The sequence below is a fragment of the Rhincodon typus genome, chromosome 2 (genome assembly GCF_021869965.1).
Source record: "Rhincodon typus isolate 14 chromosome 2, sRhiTyp1.1, whole genome shotgun sequence".
In the NCBI taxonomy this organism is placed as follows: domain Eukaryota; kingdom Metazoa; phylum Chordata; class Chondrichthyes; order Orectolobiformes; family Rhincodontidae; genus Rhincodon; species Rhincodon typus.
In genome coordinates this window covers 70,395,642-70,416,027 of record NC_063333.1, presented here as the reverse complement: position 1 = coordinate 70,416,027, position 20,386 = coordinate 70,395,642, and the positions used below count along the sequence as shown (strand labels likewise).

The following is a 20,386-nucleotide window of genomic DNA, read 5'->3' as shown; positions in this document are numbered from 1 at the left end:
GACTATAGAACATCAAATGGGTGTTGACAGTTTGGATAGTTGGATAGAATGCAGAGAAATGTGAGGTGATAAATTTTGGTAGTCTGGATACAAAATTGGCTGAGTGACAACAAACAGCATGTTGTGCTGAATGTTACTTTTTGGTCTACAGTGCAGTCCCTAGGGATCAGTGATAGGATCTCTGTTCTTTCTGATATATGTCAATGACTTAGTGTACTTCATTACAAATGATTCCGATAAAACCTGTACAAGTGACCATTGAACTGAGGAGCAGGAGCAGGCCATTCAGTAATATTACAGCTGATCTGTTGTGGTCTCAAATCCACTTTCTTGCCTGCCCCTCTAACCTTTACCTCTGTAGTGAATCAAAAAATGATCCAACTCAGCATTGAATACATTCAATAAGCCTGCCTCCAATGGTTTTCAGGGAAAAGAATTCCAAATATTAAAGCTTCTGAAAGTGAAGATAAAACATGATGCAAGGTCACAGACTTGGAGTGTTAACTCTAGTTCTCTCTCACAGTTTCTGCCAAACCTGATTCTTTTCAGTATTTTTGTTCTTTGTTTCAAATTTGAAGTGTTATGCTTTTGCTTTGTTTGATCTCAGTTTTTTGTTCCATTACAGAAATGCTAGTCTCAATAATTTATCTTTAGAATCCTTAATAGCAGTAGATCTACCATTTGCATTTGTGTTAATCCTTTTCATCAATGTGTGTACATGTCAAAAAAAGTACAGATAGTTTTCAGTTGATGCATTGTCACTGATGACAGATATTTATAAACTACTTAGTCTCACGTCATTGGAAAACTGTTAATTGCCATAACAATGGATAATAAATGTATAAAAAGTGAATCATGGACATTCAACACAGATTTGTAAAGAGCTGGTCTTGCATGACTAATTTATTTAAATTGTTTGAGGTCATTACCAAACGTATGCACTACTTGAATGTATTAGATATAATTTCCTAGAACATTAAAGATTGCAATTTAAAAATTGCACATAACATTCTGGAAACATTAAAGACTGTGGTATAAAGGGTCAGCATTGATACAGCATGAGCTGAAAAACACAAAAAGAGTAAAAGTAAAGGAATGATATTGGGCAGGCAAGTAGCAGCTGCTGAAGAAACTGTGCTTGGGCTATTCCATTCTCTATATGCGTGACCTTGTATGAAATAATATTGAAATTTGTTGGTAATAACAAGCTCAGAGCATGACAAATGTTAAAGCAGGAAATGTGAGAAATTGGATGAGAATACATATAGTTAAAGTTGAGAGGGAATCCCTGGAAAATATGGGTCCATGTAGATAAATACAAATGAACATAAGTTTATTTTTAACAATTCCCAAAATGTAACTGCAACACTCCTAATCAAACATAGTACATTTATAAGAGAATCAATGATTTCTAGAGACATAATGTACACTTAAATCATTAAAGGGTTAAAGAAAGTAATTTCCTTTTACTGACATTAAGGTGATTGTTAAATATTTGCAGGCCTGAAGGATTCTCTGTTGGCTCACTAGAATCAACACAGCATGGAAGCACTTCATTTCCAGAAAAAAATTGTAGCAAGGTAGTTTGTTAACAACTTATGATTGTGCAGGTAAAACAAGTGAACACCGTTTCACTGCCTGAGATAACCTTCTTTGTGAGGTAAATCCAATCATCTGCCAGGTGAGAGGTGAGATTATTGGTGAGCAAGTCGTTCTTGATGACACTTATCAACAACACCTTCCACAACTTTGCTGATGAATGAGATTAAACTGGATTGCCCTGTTTTTTTGTGGGTAAATCTAAATTGAGTTAGGACAGATGTGCTTGTCCACAGTTCTCTGAAGGCAGCAGGACAGAGTAATAGGGTAGTTAAGGAGGCATATGGGACACTTGCAATTATCTGTCAGGGCATAAGTTATAAGAGCAGGGAGGTTATTTTGGAGCTGTACAAAACTTTGGTCAGGCCACAGATGGAGCACTGTGTACAGTTCTGGTAACCATACAATAAGAAGAATATAATTGTCCTGAAGGGGTTTAGAGGAGATTCACCAGGATGTTGAGGTTGGTTGGCTTGCCAAGTTGGTTTCTTGTATCACAGACGTTTCGTTACCATGCTAGGTAACATCCTCAGTGCAGCCTCTGATGAAGCATTGGTGAGTATTGTAAAAGTATTGTCTTTTTGTAGCCAGTTAGACACCACCAATACTCACTCATCTCAATCCACATGGACAAGGAGAACCACCATTTTGACTGGGACAACACCAAAATCCTGGGACAAGCCAGGCAGAGACAGGCACAAGAATTCCTAGAAGCCTGGCACTCCACAAAGCATGCTATTAATAAACACATCGAACTCGACCCCATATAAATTCCACTACGAAGGAAAACCAGAAGTGACGCAATCCAGCTCAACAGACTCCAGAGTTTAAAAACCAGACGGGAAAACATACCGATGCTTCATCAGAGGCTGCACTGAGGATGTTACCCAGCATGGTAATGAAATGTCTGCAATACAAGAAACCAGCTCGGCGAGCCAACCAACCTCAACACCCACAACCTGAGCTACAAATCTACTCCAAAACCTTAGACACCAGGATGTTACTTGAGATGGAGCATTTTAGCCAAGACAACAGGCCGGATAGGTTCAGGGCATTTTCTTTGGAGCAGAGAAGTCCTGGGGCAGGGGGACGGTGAGATTTCCTGAATGAGGTGTATAAGATTATGAAGAACATGGGCAGGGTGGCTAGAAAATAGATGTTTCCCTTAGTCGAAAGATCAATAATGAGAGGGCATAATTTTACGGTGAAGGGCAAGAGGTTTAGAGAGGATTTGAGGAAATATTTTCATCCAGAGGGTGATGGGAATCTGGAATGCACTGCCCAGGAAGGTAGTAGAGGCAGGAAGCCCCAGAACCTTTAAAATGTACATGGATGAACACCTGAAATCTCATGACATTGAAAGCTATGGGCTGGAAAGTGGGATTAGTGTAGATAGGTAACCACAGGCTCAATGGGCTGAAGGGCCTCTTCTGACTGTATGACTCTAAGATATAATGGTCAAAGTAATCACCTTCACTATGCTACTGTAATATCATATGCCTGTAAGACTTAGTGAAAGGTTAACCTTATTGGACAGTTTTTTTTTAAAAAAACATGGAATATAGACTTTGTAATTTAACAAGATGGAGTCAATAGAGAAAAGTGACTTGTTTTATGGTTTTGGCACAACAGTGACAAGCATCATGCCTGGATATGTCTCCAAAAAGTTATTAAAGTGTAAGGTGTCAACAGCAGCGTTGATGATGTTTTCTCCATTTCAATTAGAGAGAGTTAAAGTAACATTGACTGTCAGACTTGCTGACCTAATGGAATTTCAAATAAAGACATTAAGGAGGCAATTTATGACTGGAATTTTGATGCAATATCATTTATTCTCCATTGTGTCAATCAAATCTGCATTCAACTCCTTCTATGGATTAAAAAATACATTGATACTGTCATCACATGGCTGAAACTGATTGGAGAAGAAACCATAAGACACAGGAGCAAAAGTAGGCCATTCAGCTCTGCCATTCAACCAAATCTTGGCTGATAATCTTCAACTCCACTTTCCTATCTTTTCTTAATAATTCTTGATTTCCTTACTGATTAAAAATGCATCCATCTCAGCAGCCTTTTGCACTCCAAGAAAAATAAAATATTATTCCACTTAATTTAAATTGGCATCCATGTTTTTGTTTCTCTAATTCTTGCTTTCATTTCTCTCCTCTCACAGCAGTGATTCATTCTGGAGTACTATTCTAGAACTAGCACAACTGTAATAATTCATCCATGTGATCAGTAATTACTGCTAACAACTGCTGTAATTACATCCCTACAAGTTTACGTAGAAAATGTTCCATTATTAATGTTGTCATGGGAACTTCGAAAAATGACAGAAATGTGGGTAGATTAGCACCAGTTTCAAAGCTATTTCATTGCCACCAAAGAAAAAAAGTCTCTCAAAAAGTTCTCTAACATTTTCTGGAAATTATACAATTGCTCAGCATCTTTTTACAAACTGTATACAGATTCTGCTTTGTTTTAAATATAGAGATTTAAGTATTGACAAATTTAAGCAGCATTAGTACAAGTAGTGTAAAACATCTGATTAATCTAGAACCATCTAATATGGAACAAATTATCCGTTGACATTTTTATGAGCATTAGTGACAAAGTTTAAGATCTTAAAGAGGAAACATCTGTAATGGGTACTGCTACAGAAATAAATACTATAATGATGAATGTAATAATACAGCACAAGGAAAATGTTGCATCATGGACTTTGGGTTTCTAGATGTACATTTGTAAAATATTCTACATTTAAAAACTATACAATGAGTTTTCTAATACTTCTGCTGTTCCAATTTGAACAAATCATGTAAAACCCTATTTGCAGAGTCATAAACATGACCTGACAATAAAGAGACTCAGTTGACAACTACTCACTTAAAATATCAAATCAGCATGTCATATTAACTACAGTTATCATGTTTCAGTTTGATATCCCCTGAAAGAGAAATGAAAACAAGCTCAGTCTCATGGAAAATAAAGAATTCCAGGAAAATACTTTTCCAGCAGCACTTTATTGCTGTGAATTTAGCCAAGTCCATCACATCCAAAAGGGCATATTAACAAAAACAAAATTGTGAAATTGACCAGGAAATTCAGCAAAAGGAAATGGTGGATCACAGAAGAGGAATGGTCGATAACAGGCAATGCTGATTTATTCACTGGGAATTTACTACTTACATAATGAAAGGTTAAACTCAGGAAATGTCAAAGATGACAATGAATAATAGCCTCCTAATGCTTTACAGACATTTATTTCATTCATTGTATCATAGAATCACAGGTGGAAGCAGGTTATTCGGCCCATCGAGGTTCCACACCGACCCTTCGAAGAGCATACTGCCCAGACCCACCCCTGCATCCATGCATTTACAAATGGTTAATCCACCTAGCCTGCACATCCCAGGACACCATGGGCAATTTACCATGGCCAATCCACCTAACCTGCACATCTTTGGACTGTGGACGGAAACTGGAGCACCCCGGAGGAAACCCACACAGACAGGGGGAATGTGCAAACGCCACACAGACAGTCGCCCGAGGCTGGAATCGAACCCGGGTCCCTGGCACTGTGAGACAGCAGAGCTAACCACTGAGTTATCATTTCATACATGGACAAATAACGAAGGAGCTTAACAAACAAACTAAACTAAAATTATGAACAAAATCAGAAATTGTTGGAAAAGCTCAGCAGCTTTTAGAAAGCGCCGTTTTCTCTCCATAGATGCTGCTACAACTGCTGATCCTTTGCAGCAATTTCTGATTTTGTTTCCAATTTCCAGCATCCACAGCACTTTGTTCTCTTTAAAAGATAAAATTATCTTTGGTAATTAGTTCAGCTCCAACTGTGCCATAATCCCTGGCACTGTCCAATTCAGTAACTTCTCCAAATCAGCTACAATATGAAGTAATGCACTGTACTTGCCAACCAGATAAAAATATTTAAAAGAAATGATCAAAGATGAAAGATGACCATCACTTTTTAATAAAACGTGGATTTCTAAAAGCACTGTGATGAGAATGCAATATTTGTCGGCTAAACAAGCGCCACTAGAGTTAGCCCCAAATACAACACAAAACAATTTTCTAATAACCAAAAAGGTATCAAAGTGACCAAAGAGTCAAAACAATCATGTATCAGTGGAGTGATTTTAAATTGTAATTTTCAGCATTTTATTATTCATTAATTTGACATGCACATGATTTGAATGAAGTGGATGATATGAAAAAGGACCTATTAAGTTACACAGATACACAAATTAGTGCCAGTTGAAATCCCACATAGATTAATTTAAGGTTTTACACAATGGCAGGAAAGTCAATCTTATATGTATACTATGGAAAATATTAAAATAACTAAGAATAAAACAGATAAACATGTCGATGTGGTAGTAGATTTAGCATATCAGGTCAGCGGTTACTGAGGCTAAATCATCAATTAAAAGTAGTTGAGAAACAGAAAATAGCGTGAGATTTGAGGGCAGTTTTTCCAGACTAGTTGGAGACAATGGCGCCCAAGCAGATTGAGTAGAGCAATCACTATTGCCCATTGTTTATATTAATAATTTGAATATGCATCTGGTATAAGTTATGTCAAACTTTGCTGCTGATAGCATCATGAAGGATACAGTTAATCCTTTAGCAGTCCAAAGAAAGCTGCAAAGGAATATTGATAAAATGTTGAATAAAATTCATTATACAGTGATAATATATTCATTAACTAAAAAAACCAGAGTGCACTCTGAATGGAGTAAATGGTTCTGTGGAAAAGCTGGAGGTTTTGGGAGCTCACACAAGAAACAACACCCACCCCCATTAAAAATCACTAAATGGAATTCTAGGTCTTCTTGCCATTGACAAAAAATACAAAAGCCAGAATGGAAAGATCAGACAGTCCCAACGAGGTCGGGTAAGAGGATTGATATGGTGACAGAGAACGTAACAAGCAAATCTAAAAGAAAAAGAAAGAATGAGAATGGGTTCACAATTTGAAATTGTTAAAATCGATATTGAAAAAACGCAAGTGAGTGGACTAATTGAATGATTTTTTTTCCAAAAATGTGTGCTCAATGGCTTCTTACAACATAAGTTTTATAACAGCTCAGTTGGACTGCTGTGTACACAACAGCTCAGATAGGTTAAAATGCTGATGTCTGGAGACATACAGGAAATACAAAAGCAAAGACTTGAAGACCTTATGCATGTTGAGGGATAGAAATCTTTGAAATTATAAAAGTTTTTAATAAGGTAGGTGGAAGCGTGGAGGGACAGGGATGTATCATCCTCACTGATGATAATGTTTTGATGAGCTTCTGTTGCAGTTCTGTAACTTTATTGACCATTTGATTTTTTTTGTTGTTACAGTATTATTGTCTAACACAGTTAAGGTTTACTTTAAAGAAAGAAAAAAAAGTGACAAATTTCACAACGTCAGGATATCCCAAAGTGACTGAAAGTCAATGACATACTTTGTTAAAAAAAGTTAGGTGTGGCATCTGTTGCAATGTAGGGAAATACAGCAGTCAGTTTGAGCACTACAAGGTTCCACAAATAGCAATCAAATAAATCTGTTTGTTGATGGTTGTATGTTGGCCACAAGACTGGGAGGCTCTCCCGTTCTTTTTCAAATAGTGTTATCAGATTGCTTATGATCTTATGTTCATCTGAAAGAACTGTTCCAGACACAACACCTCCGACTTAACAGCAATCCCTTGGTACTGTACAAAATGCCTGTCCAGATTCAATAATTACATTCATGAGAAAGCGACAAATACCTGAAAGGGGAAAACAACGTGCAGGAAAAACCAGAAGTGTGGATTAATTGGACAGTTTACCAAACAGCCAGCTCTCGCACAGTGGGACCAATGGTCTTCTCCTGTGCTGCGATTTGCGATTCTTTGACACTTCTAGAAACTGAATGAGTTGGATCAATGGATTGCTTCATGAATCTTCAGAAGTGAGGAATTCGGTGATGTGGAGAAATGAGAAAACTTGGTATTGTTCTTCTTAGAGCAGATAAGGTTCAAGGAAGATTTAAGAGACTTTGGTAAAGTAAATTTGGAGAAACTGACGATTGGTCAGTAATCAGAGGATATAGGGTTAAGATAATTAGCACCTTATTCTTAAACTCTGTTCCTTAGTTCAAGTCTATCAGAAATGGTGAAATATCCTTTCAGAATCCATGAAGTTCCCTGAGAATCTTATATGTTTCAAGAAGATCACCTCTCAGTCTATTAAACTCCAATAGGTAAAATGCGTAAGCTGTTCAACCTTTCTTCATAAGATGAGTCCTTCATTACAGAAATTCAAGAAGAAGAACAAAGAAAATTACAGTACAGGAACAGGTCCTTCGGCCCTCCAAGCCTGCACCGACATGCTGCCCATCACAATTAAAACTACCTCTACTCTTCCGGTGACTGTATCCCTCTATTCCCATCCTGTTCATATATTTGTCAAGATACCCTTTAAAAGTCACTGTAGTACCTGCTTCCACTACCTCCCCTGGCAGCAAGTTCCAGGCACCCCCCACCCTCTGTGTAAAAAAACTTGCCTCGTACATCACCTTTAAACCTTGTCCCTCGTACCTTAAACCCATGGCCCCTGGTAACTGACTCTTCCACCCTGGGAAACAGCTTCTGACTGTCCACGCCCTTCATAATCTTGTAGACCTCTATCCGGTCACCCCTCAACCTCCATCGTTCCAGTGAGAACAACCCAAGATTTTCCAACCTCTCCTCATAGCTAATGCCCTCCATACCAGGCAACATCCTGATAAATCTTTTCTGTACCCTCTCCAAAGCCACCACATCCTCTTGTAGTGTGGCGACCAGAATTGAACACAATATTCCAAATGCAACCTAACTAAGGTTCTATAAAGCTGCAACATTACCTGCCAATTTTTAAACTCAATGCCCCGACTGATGAAGGCAATTGAATGAACCTCCTCCAAATGGTTTCTAATGCAATTGTATCCTTATTTCCAAATAAAGACAAAAATAATTTACAGTACACCATATGGTCTCACCAAAGCCCTTTATAGCTGTAGGAAAATTTCCTAATTTTTATATTTCATTTCCTTGCAATAAATACCAACATTCCTTTTGTTTTCATAATAATTTGCTGTAGCTGCACACATAACTTTTTGTGATTCATCTACTGTGCAAGGATAACCAGATCCCTCTGTATGAGTTCTGTATTCTCTATTCAAATAGTATATTGCTTTTCAATTTTTCCTGACAAAGTGGAGAAATTAACATTTCCCAAATTATACTTGCCATTTTTTGCCCACTCACTTAACCTCCCCTAATCTTCAGTACAAACTGTAAACTATCCAAAATTTGCCACTCATATCTGTTTCATACACCACTCCATCATTTCTACTCTCAGTTACTGACATTGCCTCTCTAGCTTTCAAACCATCTAAATGAAACCTAAACAAATCCCATCATGGCCTCACCTATCTTTGTAACCATTTCTTCCCACAAGTCCTCTGGTTTTCTATACACACCCTCTACCCCACAGTTCATGACTTAACATATTAATCCCACTTTCTGGAATTCCACCACCCCTCACTTCTCAGAAACTACTTAAAAAAATCCCTCTAATGATACTAAATTCTGAGGGAAAATGACAATCAAAATCAGCAAAAACAAAGTATAAGAAGATAATGGGAGTGAACAAAAGTAAATCCAAATATTCCATAGGCATATAAATAATAAAAAATAGTAAACAGAGAAGTGGGACCAATTAGGATGAAAGGCTAAAAAGGTGAAAGTGTGAGGTATGGCTGAGATACATATTAATTTAATATTAATTCAGTACGTACCAAGGAAGATATAAGTTCTATGTCCAGTTCTGGGCATGACACTTATAAATGCACTAGAGTGTGTGCAGAAAAAGAAATCATGAGAATTGCTCTAGGGTAAGAACTTCAGTTGTGAATAGATCTCAAAGCTGTCAGCAGTCTTGAGAATTAGAGGACATCAATTTAACGTGATTGGCAACAAAAGACAGACAACACAGAAAAAAAAACTTTTTACAAGTAGTTGGGAATCTGAAACGCGCCGTCAGTGTGCGGTGAAATCTGTTAAATCGATGCTTTCAAAATAGGTAGGGGAGTTGTCCGAGATTCTGCACTAACACGATGGGCCAAATGGCCTGTTTTTGCTAGCACCATTCTCTGACCTGCTGTCCACTGTGGGAAATTTTGTTTTGTGATTTAAAGAGATAATAAATGCGATTTGTTGAGATTGAGAATGAATCATTGAAGTGGCGTTTTCGAAATCTGTCCTATTCCTAACCCCCTCCTGTCCTCTTCGTTAACCAGAAGCCCAGCTCCGAGAAGAGGATTCTGGTCTCGTTTAACCGGAGCTAATTTCTGAAACACCAGTTAAATAAATAAAACTGCGGGAGCTGGGGATGTGAAACAGAAACAGCTGGAGGAACTCAGCGGGTCTGAGTGAAGAATAACTCTGCTTTCTCCCCACACAAGCGGCCAGCCCTGCCGAGTTCCTCCGTTTATTTCTGTTTTCCCTCTGTGCGGTACCAGTGACAGGCTCAGCCTGTTCCTCCCTTCACCCCGGGCCGGGCTGCGATGAACCCCAGGTCCCGGGGCCTGAGGCCCGAGGCCCGGCCTTTAGCAGTTACCTTCCGGAGGGAATCCCTCAGACTGTAGTGCTCCTGAGTGTAGATAATGTCCTGATGCGGTGACACCGAGCTTGTTTCACGGGCCGCCTTCTCCGAGTAACAGCGGGCCCCAGCCCCGGCCCCGATCCGGCTCCGGAGGAACATCCGACACCCGCGGGAGACCATGGTGACTGAGAGTGCGCAGGCGCCGGGGCTGGTGGGGTAAAGGGGGAAAACAGGGGACAGTATCCCGGGGGGAGGGGGATAGGGGGCAGTATCCAAGGGGGAGGGGGATAGGCGGCAGTATCCAAGGGGGAGGGGTCAGTATCCAAGGGGGAGGGGGATAGGGGGCAGTATCCCAAGGGAGGGATTCAGGATCTGAGGGGAGGGTGATAGGTGTCAGTATCACGGGGGAGGGTGGGGGTAGTATCCTGGGTGAAGGTCAGTGGTCGCATTCAGAGGGGGTATGGTGGACTGATTAAGTAACTAGGATAAGATGAATGGCGGGAGTGGGCTTTGGCGGGGTAGAGATGGTTAAACAGAGGGAGAAAGTGAGTTGTCGGTTGTCAGTTAGGGGTGTTGATGGGATGGTGCGGGGTCAGGGTCAGGGTGTATGCACTTGGGGCAGACTGAGTGTAGAGAGCCCTCGGCTGGAGGCGTTCATGGTACGTGCCAACATTCTGAAGATGAGTCATTCTGGATTCAAGACATTAAAACTGTTTGTATCCCTATAGAAGCTGCCTCGAGTTTCTGTAGCACCTTCAGCTTCTTATCACTGTGGAACATCTTGAAGCTACAGTGTGTGCTGAATTCTTGCACCACTCGTTCCAAAAGTCATCACCAAATTTGTTAAATCCGGCAGCTGTGAGTACTTGCTTATATATTAAGAAAACTCAGTGGTGCGTTTTGCAAACCCAGCAAATTTGCTTAAAGAATGCCAAAGGCCATGTGCAGCCTACACTTCAGGAGATGGTAGTTCAAACACACTACATTTTTATGAAAGTACAGCATATGCTGAAAAGTCGCACAATGCAAAACCTAAAGATTACTATAAGTAAATGAAGTGAGACTCATTTTTAGGTTAAAGTTTAACCTGTTTGGTACATTTCGTTTGAAAATTAAATACCATTTAACTTGCTAAATTGGATGTGAATGAGTTCAAAGTCTAGTACTCAGAACAGTTTCATTAATGTTGACTGCTGTCTGTAGCAATGTATTTGCTTGTTATTGTGAAAAACAGATCAAACACATTGATTGCAAAATACATTGAACTGCTTTGGAATACCCATTTCTTTATTTTTCCGAAAGGAAACTGGAAACAAAGGTGACTTCACAAGCATTGATGGAAAAATATATTTGTATAAATCAAAGTCTATATTATGTAATTTTAGTGAAGTTTATAATCAGCAATTCTGTAGCAGAATTGTTCAAGGAATTAAACAAAAAAAACAAAGAACTGGGGTTACTGGAAATCAAAAACTAAAACAAAAAAAGAAATTACTGGGAAAACTCATCAGGTCTGTCAGCATCTATGGAGAGAGAGCAGAGTTAATGTCTCGGGTCCAGTGATCCTTCAGAAGCAGTTTCAGCAATTTGTGTTTTGTTCTAGGAATTCTTCTGCAGAAAAAGTTTCACTTCCAAAATATGCCCTTCATTATTTCATATAAATAGCATAGGAGAAGAATTTGACCCAGTGCCTGGCTCACATTTGTTCCTTGACTCTTAAAATATATGACTTTTTAAAAACTGTGACTTGGAAACGTTTTTGAGATTTTGCTGTTTGCAAATTGGCTATCGCAAATCCTACCTTACATTTTAAAAGCTTTTAATTGGCTTTAAAGCACATTGGGATGTCCTAAGGTCTTGAAATGTCCGATATAAATGCATCTTTTTCTACAGTAGTATCCAAATATACTACAAAAATTATTAATTTAGAAATAATTATAGCATTTTAGGAATTTTGCAGTGTGCTCTGTACAAAATTTTTGTAAACAGAAATACTTTTCTCAGAAACTTTTTCAGATACTTTTAATTTTTAAGATGTAAAGGCATTTCAATCACAAGACACAAGGGTCTGCAGGAATGGAACAAAAAAGGGAGTTTGTTTTCATTTGTAGATTATGTGATACTCTGTGTGTAATAATCAGTTGAATTATTGAATTGTACCATGATGTACTGGCTTTGTTATATTCTGTAAATTATGCAGCATGGGGAGCATTGTTTTTAAAGTTGCTAACCAACCTACAAGACAAAATTTAAAATATTTGGGGCTCTCTACAAACTGCACAAAATCTATATTGTATTATAGAAAACCTTTCATCAACATTTCTAAAAAAAGTTACTTAATTTTGACTTATTTTATGTTTCTACATCATTCATTCTAACATCCAACACATTATTCACAACTCTATCATTTGGATTTGCATTCTGTAATTACACTTTCCTGCCGGTGAGATCACTGGCTTAGTTTTGTGTCTCCCAGCTCTGCTATCACCATTGCTGCAACTAAACCTACATCTCTGCTTTTCAAATTGCTATATGTTCTGCTAATTAAGTAAAATAACATAAAATCACAATATCACACAAAATTGAGATCTGAATGTATGAATTTGAAATAGTCCGATGTGCACGCTTTGGTCAAATTAGCCCTCCTCCCAGCGGACTTCACATTTTATTCTTGGATTAGTACAAGACACAACATTCGCCATTTGCACTCAAATTACTTTTTACACATCCTTCTTCCCCAACTAAGAAGACCTTCACTTTGTTCACACTGCCCCACTGAGGAGCACATTTTCCTTTACGCATTCCTGCATTAAGAAGCAGACTCATCGTGTATCTATTCACCCCACTGAGAAGCACTTTGTCCAAACTTCCTCACTCAGAAATAATATTACTTTAGACCCGAGGGACTTAATGGCTCCCGTGATCCCAAGCAGACTCATGATATTCAGCTTTGACCATACAAAGTGAAACATTTTTTTCCCCATCTGTCTCCAACTGAGAATCAAGCTTGCCCCAGAACCCCTCCCCAACACAGCACACCTTTGCGCTCACCTCCCCCAGGTTTATCTTAATCTGAAACGTCCTCTCAATTAAAAACTGATTCAGCTGTGTATCTGCCATCCCCTCCACCACTCTCACCCAAGCAACATTTGAGTTTGTATCTTCGCACCCATTGATATTTTTAAATACATTTAAAGTTTGCAGTTTTGCTAACAAATTCGGCATTTATTACCCATTCTTATTTTTTCATCAAACAACTGAGTGGCTTGCTCCATTCAAAAGGCAGTTAAGAGGCAACTGCATTGCAATGGTCTGAAGTCTTATAAAGGTTGGAACAGCTAAGGACCACCTCTTCCCTAAAGGATATCAGTGAACCAGATGGGGTTTTGTGACATTCTGGTAGGTTCATGATTGCCATTACTGAAAATAGTTTTTGTTTTAAATTCATATCTTTTCTTCGTTCATTGATTTTGAATTCCTTGACCGATGCAATGGGATTTTAACTGACATTTCTAAATCATCAGACTGGGTCTTTGCATTATTAGCTCAGTGACAGAAACTCTCCACTAACCATTTTGGCACTTTCCCCATTGTATTTTCCCTTTCTTGCACAGTTAATCTCAGATGTAAATTGCCAACAGTACAAGGTGCCATTCCACATACTTGGTCACATAATCTTAACTGGCATACCAGTGCAGTACTGAGGGAGGTCTGCACTGTTGGAGATAATGTCTTTTGGATGATAAGCTGAATTAAGATTCCTTTGATCCTTTCAGCGTAATGTAAAAGATCCCATGGAACTATTTCATGAAAGTGTGAGTGTTCTTCCCAATATTGACCATTTATTCCTCAACATCACCAGCAAATTGTATTAATTCATTAGTTGTCACATTTTTTTGTGGTCCTCATTGTGCATGAAGTTGATTGTTGTGTTAACAGTATCAAAACAGTGACTGCACTTCTACAGTATTTTACTATGTGTAAAGCAACTTTGGGACATCTCGAGATAGTGAAAGATCTTATATAGATGCAAAATTTCCTGAAGAATGGGATTTTGACCTTTGACCATTTTACTACTTTTATGACAATTAACTTTTTCAGCCTGCAACACTTATTTTCCTGAAGCACAGAAATCAGTTGCAAATTTATTGTTCACTGCTGAACAGTTTCAGTTTCAGAGCAGTGATATATTCTGGTCGGAAGAATGAGGTGAGGTAATACGAACTACATAAAGTCCCACTGTTGAGGGAATGCGTTCCTGGTTAAACATCCTAAACTATGGAATCATGAACAATGAACATGGTTTATAATAGGAGTCAACAGAATAAGTTCCAGGTTTATCATACTTTAGGTAGCTAAAGAACACATTTTCTGTTGTGTGTCCATGCCAGCCATAGACCAAGAAATCAGTACCCTCTTCTCATTGGTGTTGGTTTTTATGGTAAAAATCGAAGGAACTGCAGATGCTGTAAATCAGGAACAAAAACAGAAGTTGCTGGAAAAGCTCAGTAGGTCTGGCAACATCAGTGAAGAAAAAAATCAGTGTTAACGTTTCAGGTGCTGTAACCCTTCCTCAGAACACTCAGTGTTCTTGGTTTTGTTCTTGGTTTTTATGGTGCTGTAGTAGCATCCCTATCGCTGAGCCACGAGGCCTGCGTTCAAGTACGACCCACCCTAGACGCGTATAATAACATGTCCGAGCAGGTGGATTAGAAATTATCTAGGAATTAATGTTTAGTTTCTGGCATCATTTTCCTCGAGTGCAAGATGAAAAGCTTCAACTTCATGTCTCTATTTAGTACTGTTTAATTCGATACTACCACACGATTATTTTGGTTAATATATATAAAATGCTAGTTAGTGTGCAGCGTGGATTCAATTCTGAACATAACAGAAAGACGGGATCTCAAAGGTTGAAGAGAATGTTGGAAGAAAAATACAAGAATTGCATCTGGAAGAGGGAGCTTGATTATGCAAAAAGACCAGCGAAGCTGGGATTGTTCATCTTAAAGAAAAGGTGAGAAGGAGATTAGTTAGAGACGTTCAAGATCATGAATGGGTTCAATGCATAAATAATAACTGTTGCTGTGCCAGAAGTAACAATGGCCAAGAACACAGATTTAAGGTAATTTACAGTCCTTGAACATTTTTTCATCTTGCAAAATCCTTCCTGAATCTCCATTTTGAAACTTTCCAATCAGGTATCTGTCCCTGCTTCAGTACCAAAATGGCTCAAAGTCCCAAATTACACCCCATCTGACTGTGATCCATGTTAAATATCCCTCCTTAACATTCTTGACCTGACTGCAGCCTTTGACACATTTGGACACACCGTGCAGCCTTCATCAAATATAATTCAGCTTGGTGGGACTCCAATCATCTGGTTCCATTCTCATCTGTCTGATGATAGCTGAAGTATAACATGCAGTGGCTTACCTTCCGTTCTTGGTTTCTACATATGTGTTGGGTGGGAGGCAGCAGACTGAAATCTAATTTCCAAACATATAATTTACACTCAACCTGTTTCCCTATCACCCCTGTGCTCCCAGACCTGCATTGGTTCCTGATCAAGTGATGATCTATTTTAAATACTCTCATTTTGATATCTATTCCTTCTATGGCCTTTTCCCTCTCAATCTCTGGAATTAACTTCAGCCTGACAATCCTATATTGATTACTACAGGCCATTTCCTAATTTTCACCACTGTCCATTTCTGACAATTTATTCAGTTGCCTACACTGAGATAAGACCATAGGACTGAAAGAAATAGGATCAGGTGTAAGCCATTTGGCCCCTTGAGTCTGCTCTGCTGGTGAGTAGGATCATGGCTTGTCTGACATTCCTTGTATTATTTTCCTGCATTTTCCCCATAGTCCTTAGTTCCCTGACTGATCAATAATATAAACAAAGACTCTGCCCCCATAGCTCTAAAAAAGACTGTTGATGTTCTGAAGGAAGAAATTCCTCCTCACATCAATGTTAAATTAGCATCCCTTTATTCTGAGTCTAAGCCCTCTGGTCCTTGACCCCCATGAGAGGAAACATCTTCTTAGCATTTACATTGTCAAGCTCCTTAAGAATCCTCTATGTTTCAATGAGGTTACCTTGCATTCTTAACTTCAGTGAGTACAATCCCAATCTGTTTAGCCTTGGTTCATAAGACAATCCCTCCATCCCAGGGATTGTCGTCATTCTCCTTCTCTGAACTGCCTCAAATGAAATGATATTACTCCTTAAATAAGGGGACCCAAATTGCTCACAGTACTCCAGATGTGTTCCCACTAGCAGTTGCAATAAGACTTCCCTACTTTTATACTCCAACCACCTTGAAATAAGGAACCACATTCCATTAACTTTTGTCATTACTTGTTTCTATATTTCATGCACAAGCATGACACAACCCTTTTGTGTTGCAGCTTTCTGCTGTTTTTCTCCATTTAAATAATATTCTGTTCTTTTGTTCTCTCTTCCGTAATGAACTACTTCACAAATTCTCACATTATACTCCATCTGCCAACTTTTTGTCCGCTTGCTTAACCTATCAGTATTTCTCTGTAAACTGTTTCTATCCCTTTCACAACCTGCCTTTTCACATGTTTTGGTGCTGTCTGTAATTGGCTGCAGTACATTCACTTCCTTCCTCCTAGTGTTAATATATATTGTAAACAGGTGCGGTCCCAGCACTGATCCCTGTGGAACCCTACTGGTCACTGTTTCCCAACCTGAAAATAACTTTTTATCCTCATTCGCTGGTTTCCTGCTCAGTAGTCAATCCTCTACCCATATATACTACCTCCAACAACATCTTATGACTTAACCTTCAAACTCCTTCTCGAAGTCCAAATGCAAGATGTCTACTGGTTCCCCATATCCACACTGGTTGAGACTTCCTCAAAAATCTCTAATAAATTAGTCAGGACATGACTTCCCTTTTATGAAGCTATGCTGAATCTGCTTGATTAGATTATGATTCTCTAAATGCTTTACTATTACTTCCTTGATAATTGATTCTAAAACTTTTCCAACAATAAATGTTAGACTCATCAGCCTGTAGTTACCCACTTTTTGTGTCTCTCCCTTTTTGAATGCATCCACTATCTGGGTAGCTATCTCTTTCAGGAACATGGAATGCAAGCCATCAGGGTTGAGGGACTTAACTTCCTTTAGCCCTATTAGTTTGTCTAATATAACTTCTCCGGCGATGGTGATGGTACTTAATCCTTCCCCAGCATTCTTTCATATTAATGGGATGTTTGAAGTAGCTTCCACTATAAAGAGATGGACACAGCTCAACCCCCATCCTCCATCCTCCAGAAGGAAAAAGAAATTAAATGTGGGACTGATGGAACTGATCCATACTTGTCTTGTTTATCTTAATATGGAATTCCAGTTCAGATTAACACCATCATCTCCATGTTTTACTAATTTAACTATATTTTGCTAGCTCACCCCATCCTCAACACAACTCAAATAAAAGCAAAATACTACAACTGCTACAAATCTGAAATACAGACAGGAAGTGCTGAAGAAACTGAGCATGTCTACCAGCATCTGTGGAGAGAGAAACAGAGTTGATGTTTTGAATCCAACTGGTCTCTTCAGAACAATCTCAATATTGCTCTGAAGCAGAGTCATATTGACCCCAGAATGTCATATTGACTCCTCAGATGCTGCCAGACCTGCTGAATGTCACCAGGCTGACTCATCTCCCCACTAACACAGCTGACCCCAAATCCTCCCCAAGCAAAGTTCCCTTGAGCAAAGTGGCAATGGTGCAAATGTTGGAAAAATGCAGAAAAAAATAGGAAAGTCAGATTCCTAATATCAAGAAAAGATTTATAATTCTCTCCTTAGGGCTAAATGGCAAGTTCTGAATCTCACTAATGAGCAGCAGTTACTTATTTCCATGCATTTACATTGCATTCTTAGCTGATACCACCTTATTTCTATGTGGTTCCTGATTCTCTTTGCCCTCCGCAAGATACCAGATGGCATCAAATTCTGGCATGAAACTTAGAACAGTTAGCAGGCAGCTGCAGATTGCTGTTTGTTTTGTCCAACTCTGTCTTCACAACAATGTCTGTGCATACTTCATAGAACATAGACATAGAACATTACAGCGCAGTACAGGCCCTTCGGCCCTCGATGTTGTGCCGACCTGTGAAACCAATCTGAAGCCCATCTAACCTAAACTATTCCATTATCATCCATATGTTTATCCAATGACCATTTAAATGCCCTTAAAGTCGGCGAGTCTACTACATTTGCAGGCAGGGCATTCCACGCCCTTACTACTCTCTGAGTAAAGAAAATGGACAATGTCCTCTTGCACCCCGTATCCATGCAATTTGGCATAAGCAAATCAACAGGTTCACCAAATAATTGCAGCTGCTTTTCGACCAACTCATATACACTTCCACCATTCGGGCCTTCTCTTTGGTATGCTTCTGCCAGATCTCTGAATGCAGGGACACACACACACATCTCATGCAGCTATGCAGGATCCATCCTATGGAGCTTAGGTTACTTTATTAACACACACTCACTTTTTATTTACTTGGAGACAGCCACCTTTGGTGGTAAATATTGCTTTTTAATGCACAAGAGAAAGGCAGGCAACTTGCTATCATTTGGAATATTGAATAGTGGAAGGGATGGACACGGTGCTTATGCCAATGTAGTATTTCAGTGTCACACCTACAGTATGTGCCAAGAGTTCCCACAATAAACATGCTGCATGTGCTAGTCCTTACCAGCCTCAAGGGCACTATGGTCAGTCAGGGCCCATAGTCAATCAAGGGCATCATCTGTTTACAGTTCAGAGATGGGACCATTTATTTTGTAATGAGTCAAACGGAGGGACTTAGTCTGCTAGAAGTGGCTGGAAGATCAGTTAGTAACGATTGGCAGAAGAGGAATTAAACTGTTCCCTGTGAATAAGTAAGAAATGCAGAAGGCAGCAATGGTTAGCAGTTTAGGAGGATGTGGTCATAGAGACTCTTTGATCCACTTCATCCATGCCAACCACATATTCTAAATTAATCTAGTCCCATTTTCCAGCATTTGGCTCATATCCCTCCAAACCCTTCCTATTCATATACCTATCCAGATGCCTTTTAAATGTTGCAATTGTACAGGCCTCCACCAGTTCCTCTGGAAGCTCATTCCATACATGCACCATCCTCTGTGTGAAAAGGTTGTCCCTTAAGTCCCTTTTAAATCTTTCTCCTCTTACCTTAAACCTATGCCCTCTGGTTTTGGACACCCCTACCCTGGAGAAAAAAGCCTTAGCTATTCACCGTATCCATGCCCCTCATGATTAACCTCAATAAGGTCACCCCTCAGCCTCTGACACTCTGGAGAAAATAGCCCCAGCCTATTCAGCCTCTCCCTATAGCTCAACACCTCCAATCCTGACAACATCCTTGTAAATCTTTGCAGACCCCTTTCAGGTTTTACAATATCTTTCCTATAGCTGTGAGACCAGAATTGAATGTCGTATTCCAAAAGTTGCCTAACCAATGTCCTGTACAGCTGCAACATGACCTCTCCACTCCTATACTCAATGCACTGACCAATAAAGGGAAACGTACCAAATGCCTTCTTCACCATCCTATCTACCTGTGACTGCCCTTTCAAGGAAATATGAACCTGCACTCCAAGGCCCCTTTGTTCAGCAACATTCCCCAAGACCTTACCATTAAGTGTATAAGTCCTGCCCTGATTTGCCTTTCCAAAATGCAGTACCTCACATTTATCTAGATTAAACTCCGTCTGCCACTCCTTGGCCCATCTCCCCATCTGATCATTGTACTCTGAGGTAACCTTCCTAGCTTTCCACTACACTACCAATGTTGGTGTCATCTGCAAATTTATTAACCATACCTCCTGTATGGGTGAGAGCAGTTGATATGATGCAAGCAATGAGAGTAGTAGTCCATGAGCCTTGGTGAGATTAGTATGCAGAGGCAAAGGTGAGTGAAGGCCATGTGAGTGTGAGGTAGTTGGGAAAAGATAGTATCACTCACCCTGCAGAGTGCAGAAGATCATTGACCTTTTCCCTGCTGTGCTAAGTGTTGCTTTTCACCTGGGACATTGCAGTGACCCATGTTGCAATTTCTGTCCAGTATGGTGAGGTCTGTT

At 39.4% G+C, this 20,386-nt stretch overlaps 1 protein-coding gene across 1 annotated transcript in view; it reads right to left on the bottom strand.

The window, feature by feature from the left end:
* The window catches only part of zgc:85777 (uncharacterized protein LOC405871 homolog), an 83,807-nt gene extending 73,302 nt beyond the window's left edge, over window positions 1–10,505 (bottom strand). Inside the window, exons 1-2 of the mRNA XM_048608351.1 lie at window positions 10,189–10,505; window positions 7,446–7,524 (exon numbers count right to left, since the gene is read on the bottom strand). Of these exons, the coding sequence (XP_048464308.1) occupies window positions 7,446–7,524; window positions 10,189–10,422 (313 nt within the window). The 5' untranslated portion in view covers window positions 10,423–10,505. The remainder of the gene's footprint in view (window positions 1–7,445; window positions 7,525–10,188) is intronic.
* Window positions 10,506–20,386: the final 9,881 nt, after the last annotated feature.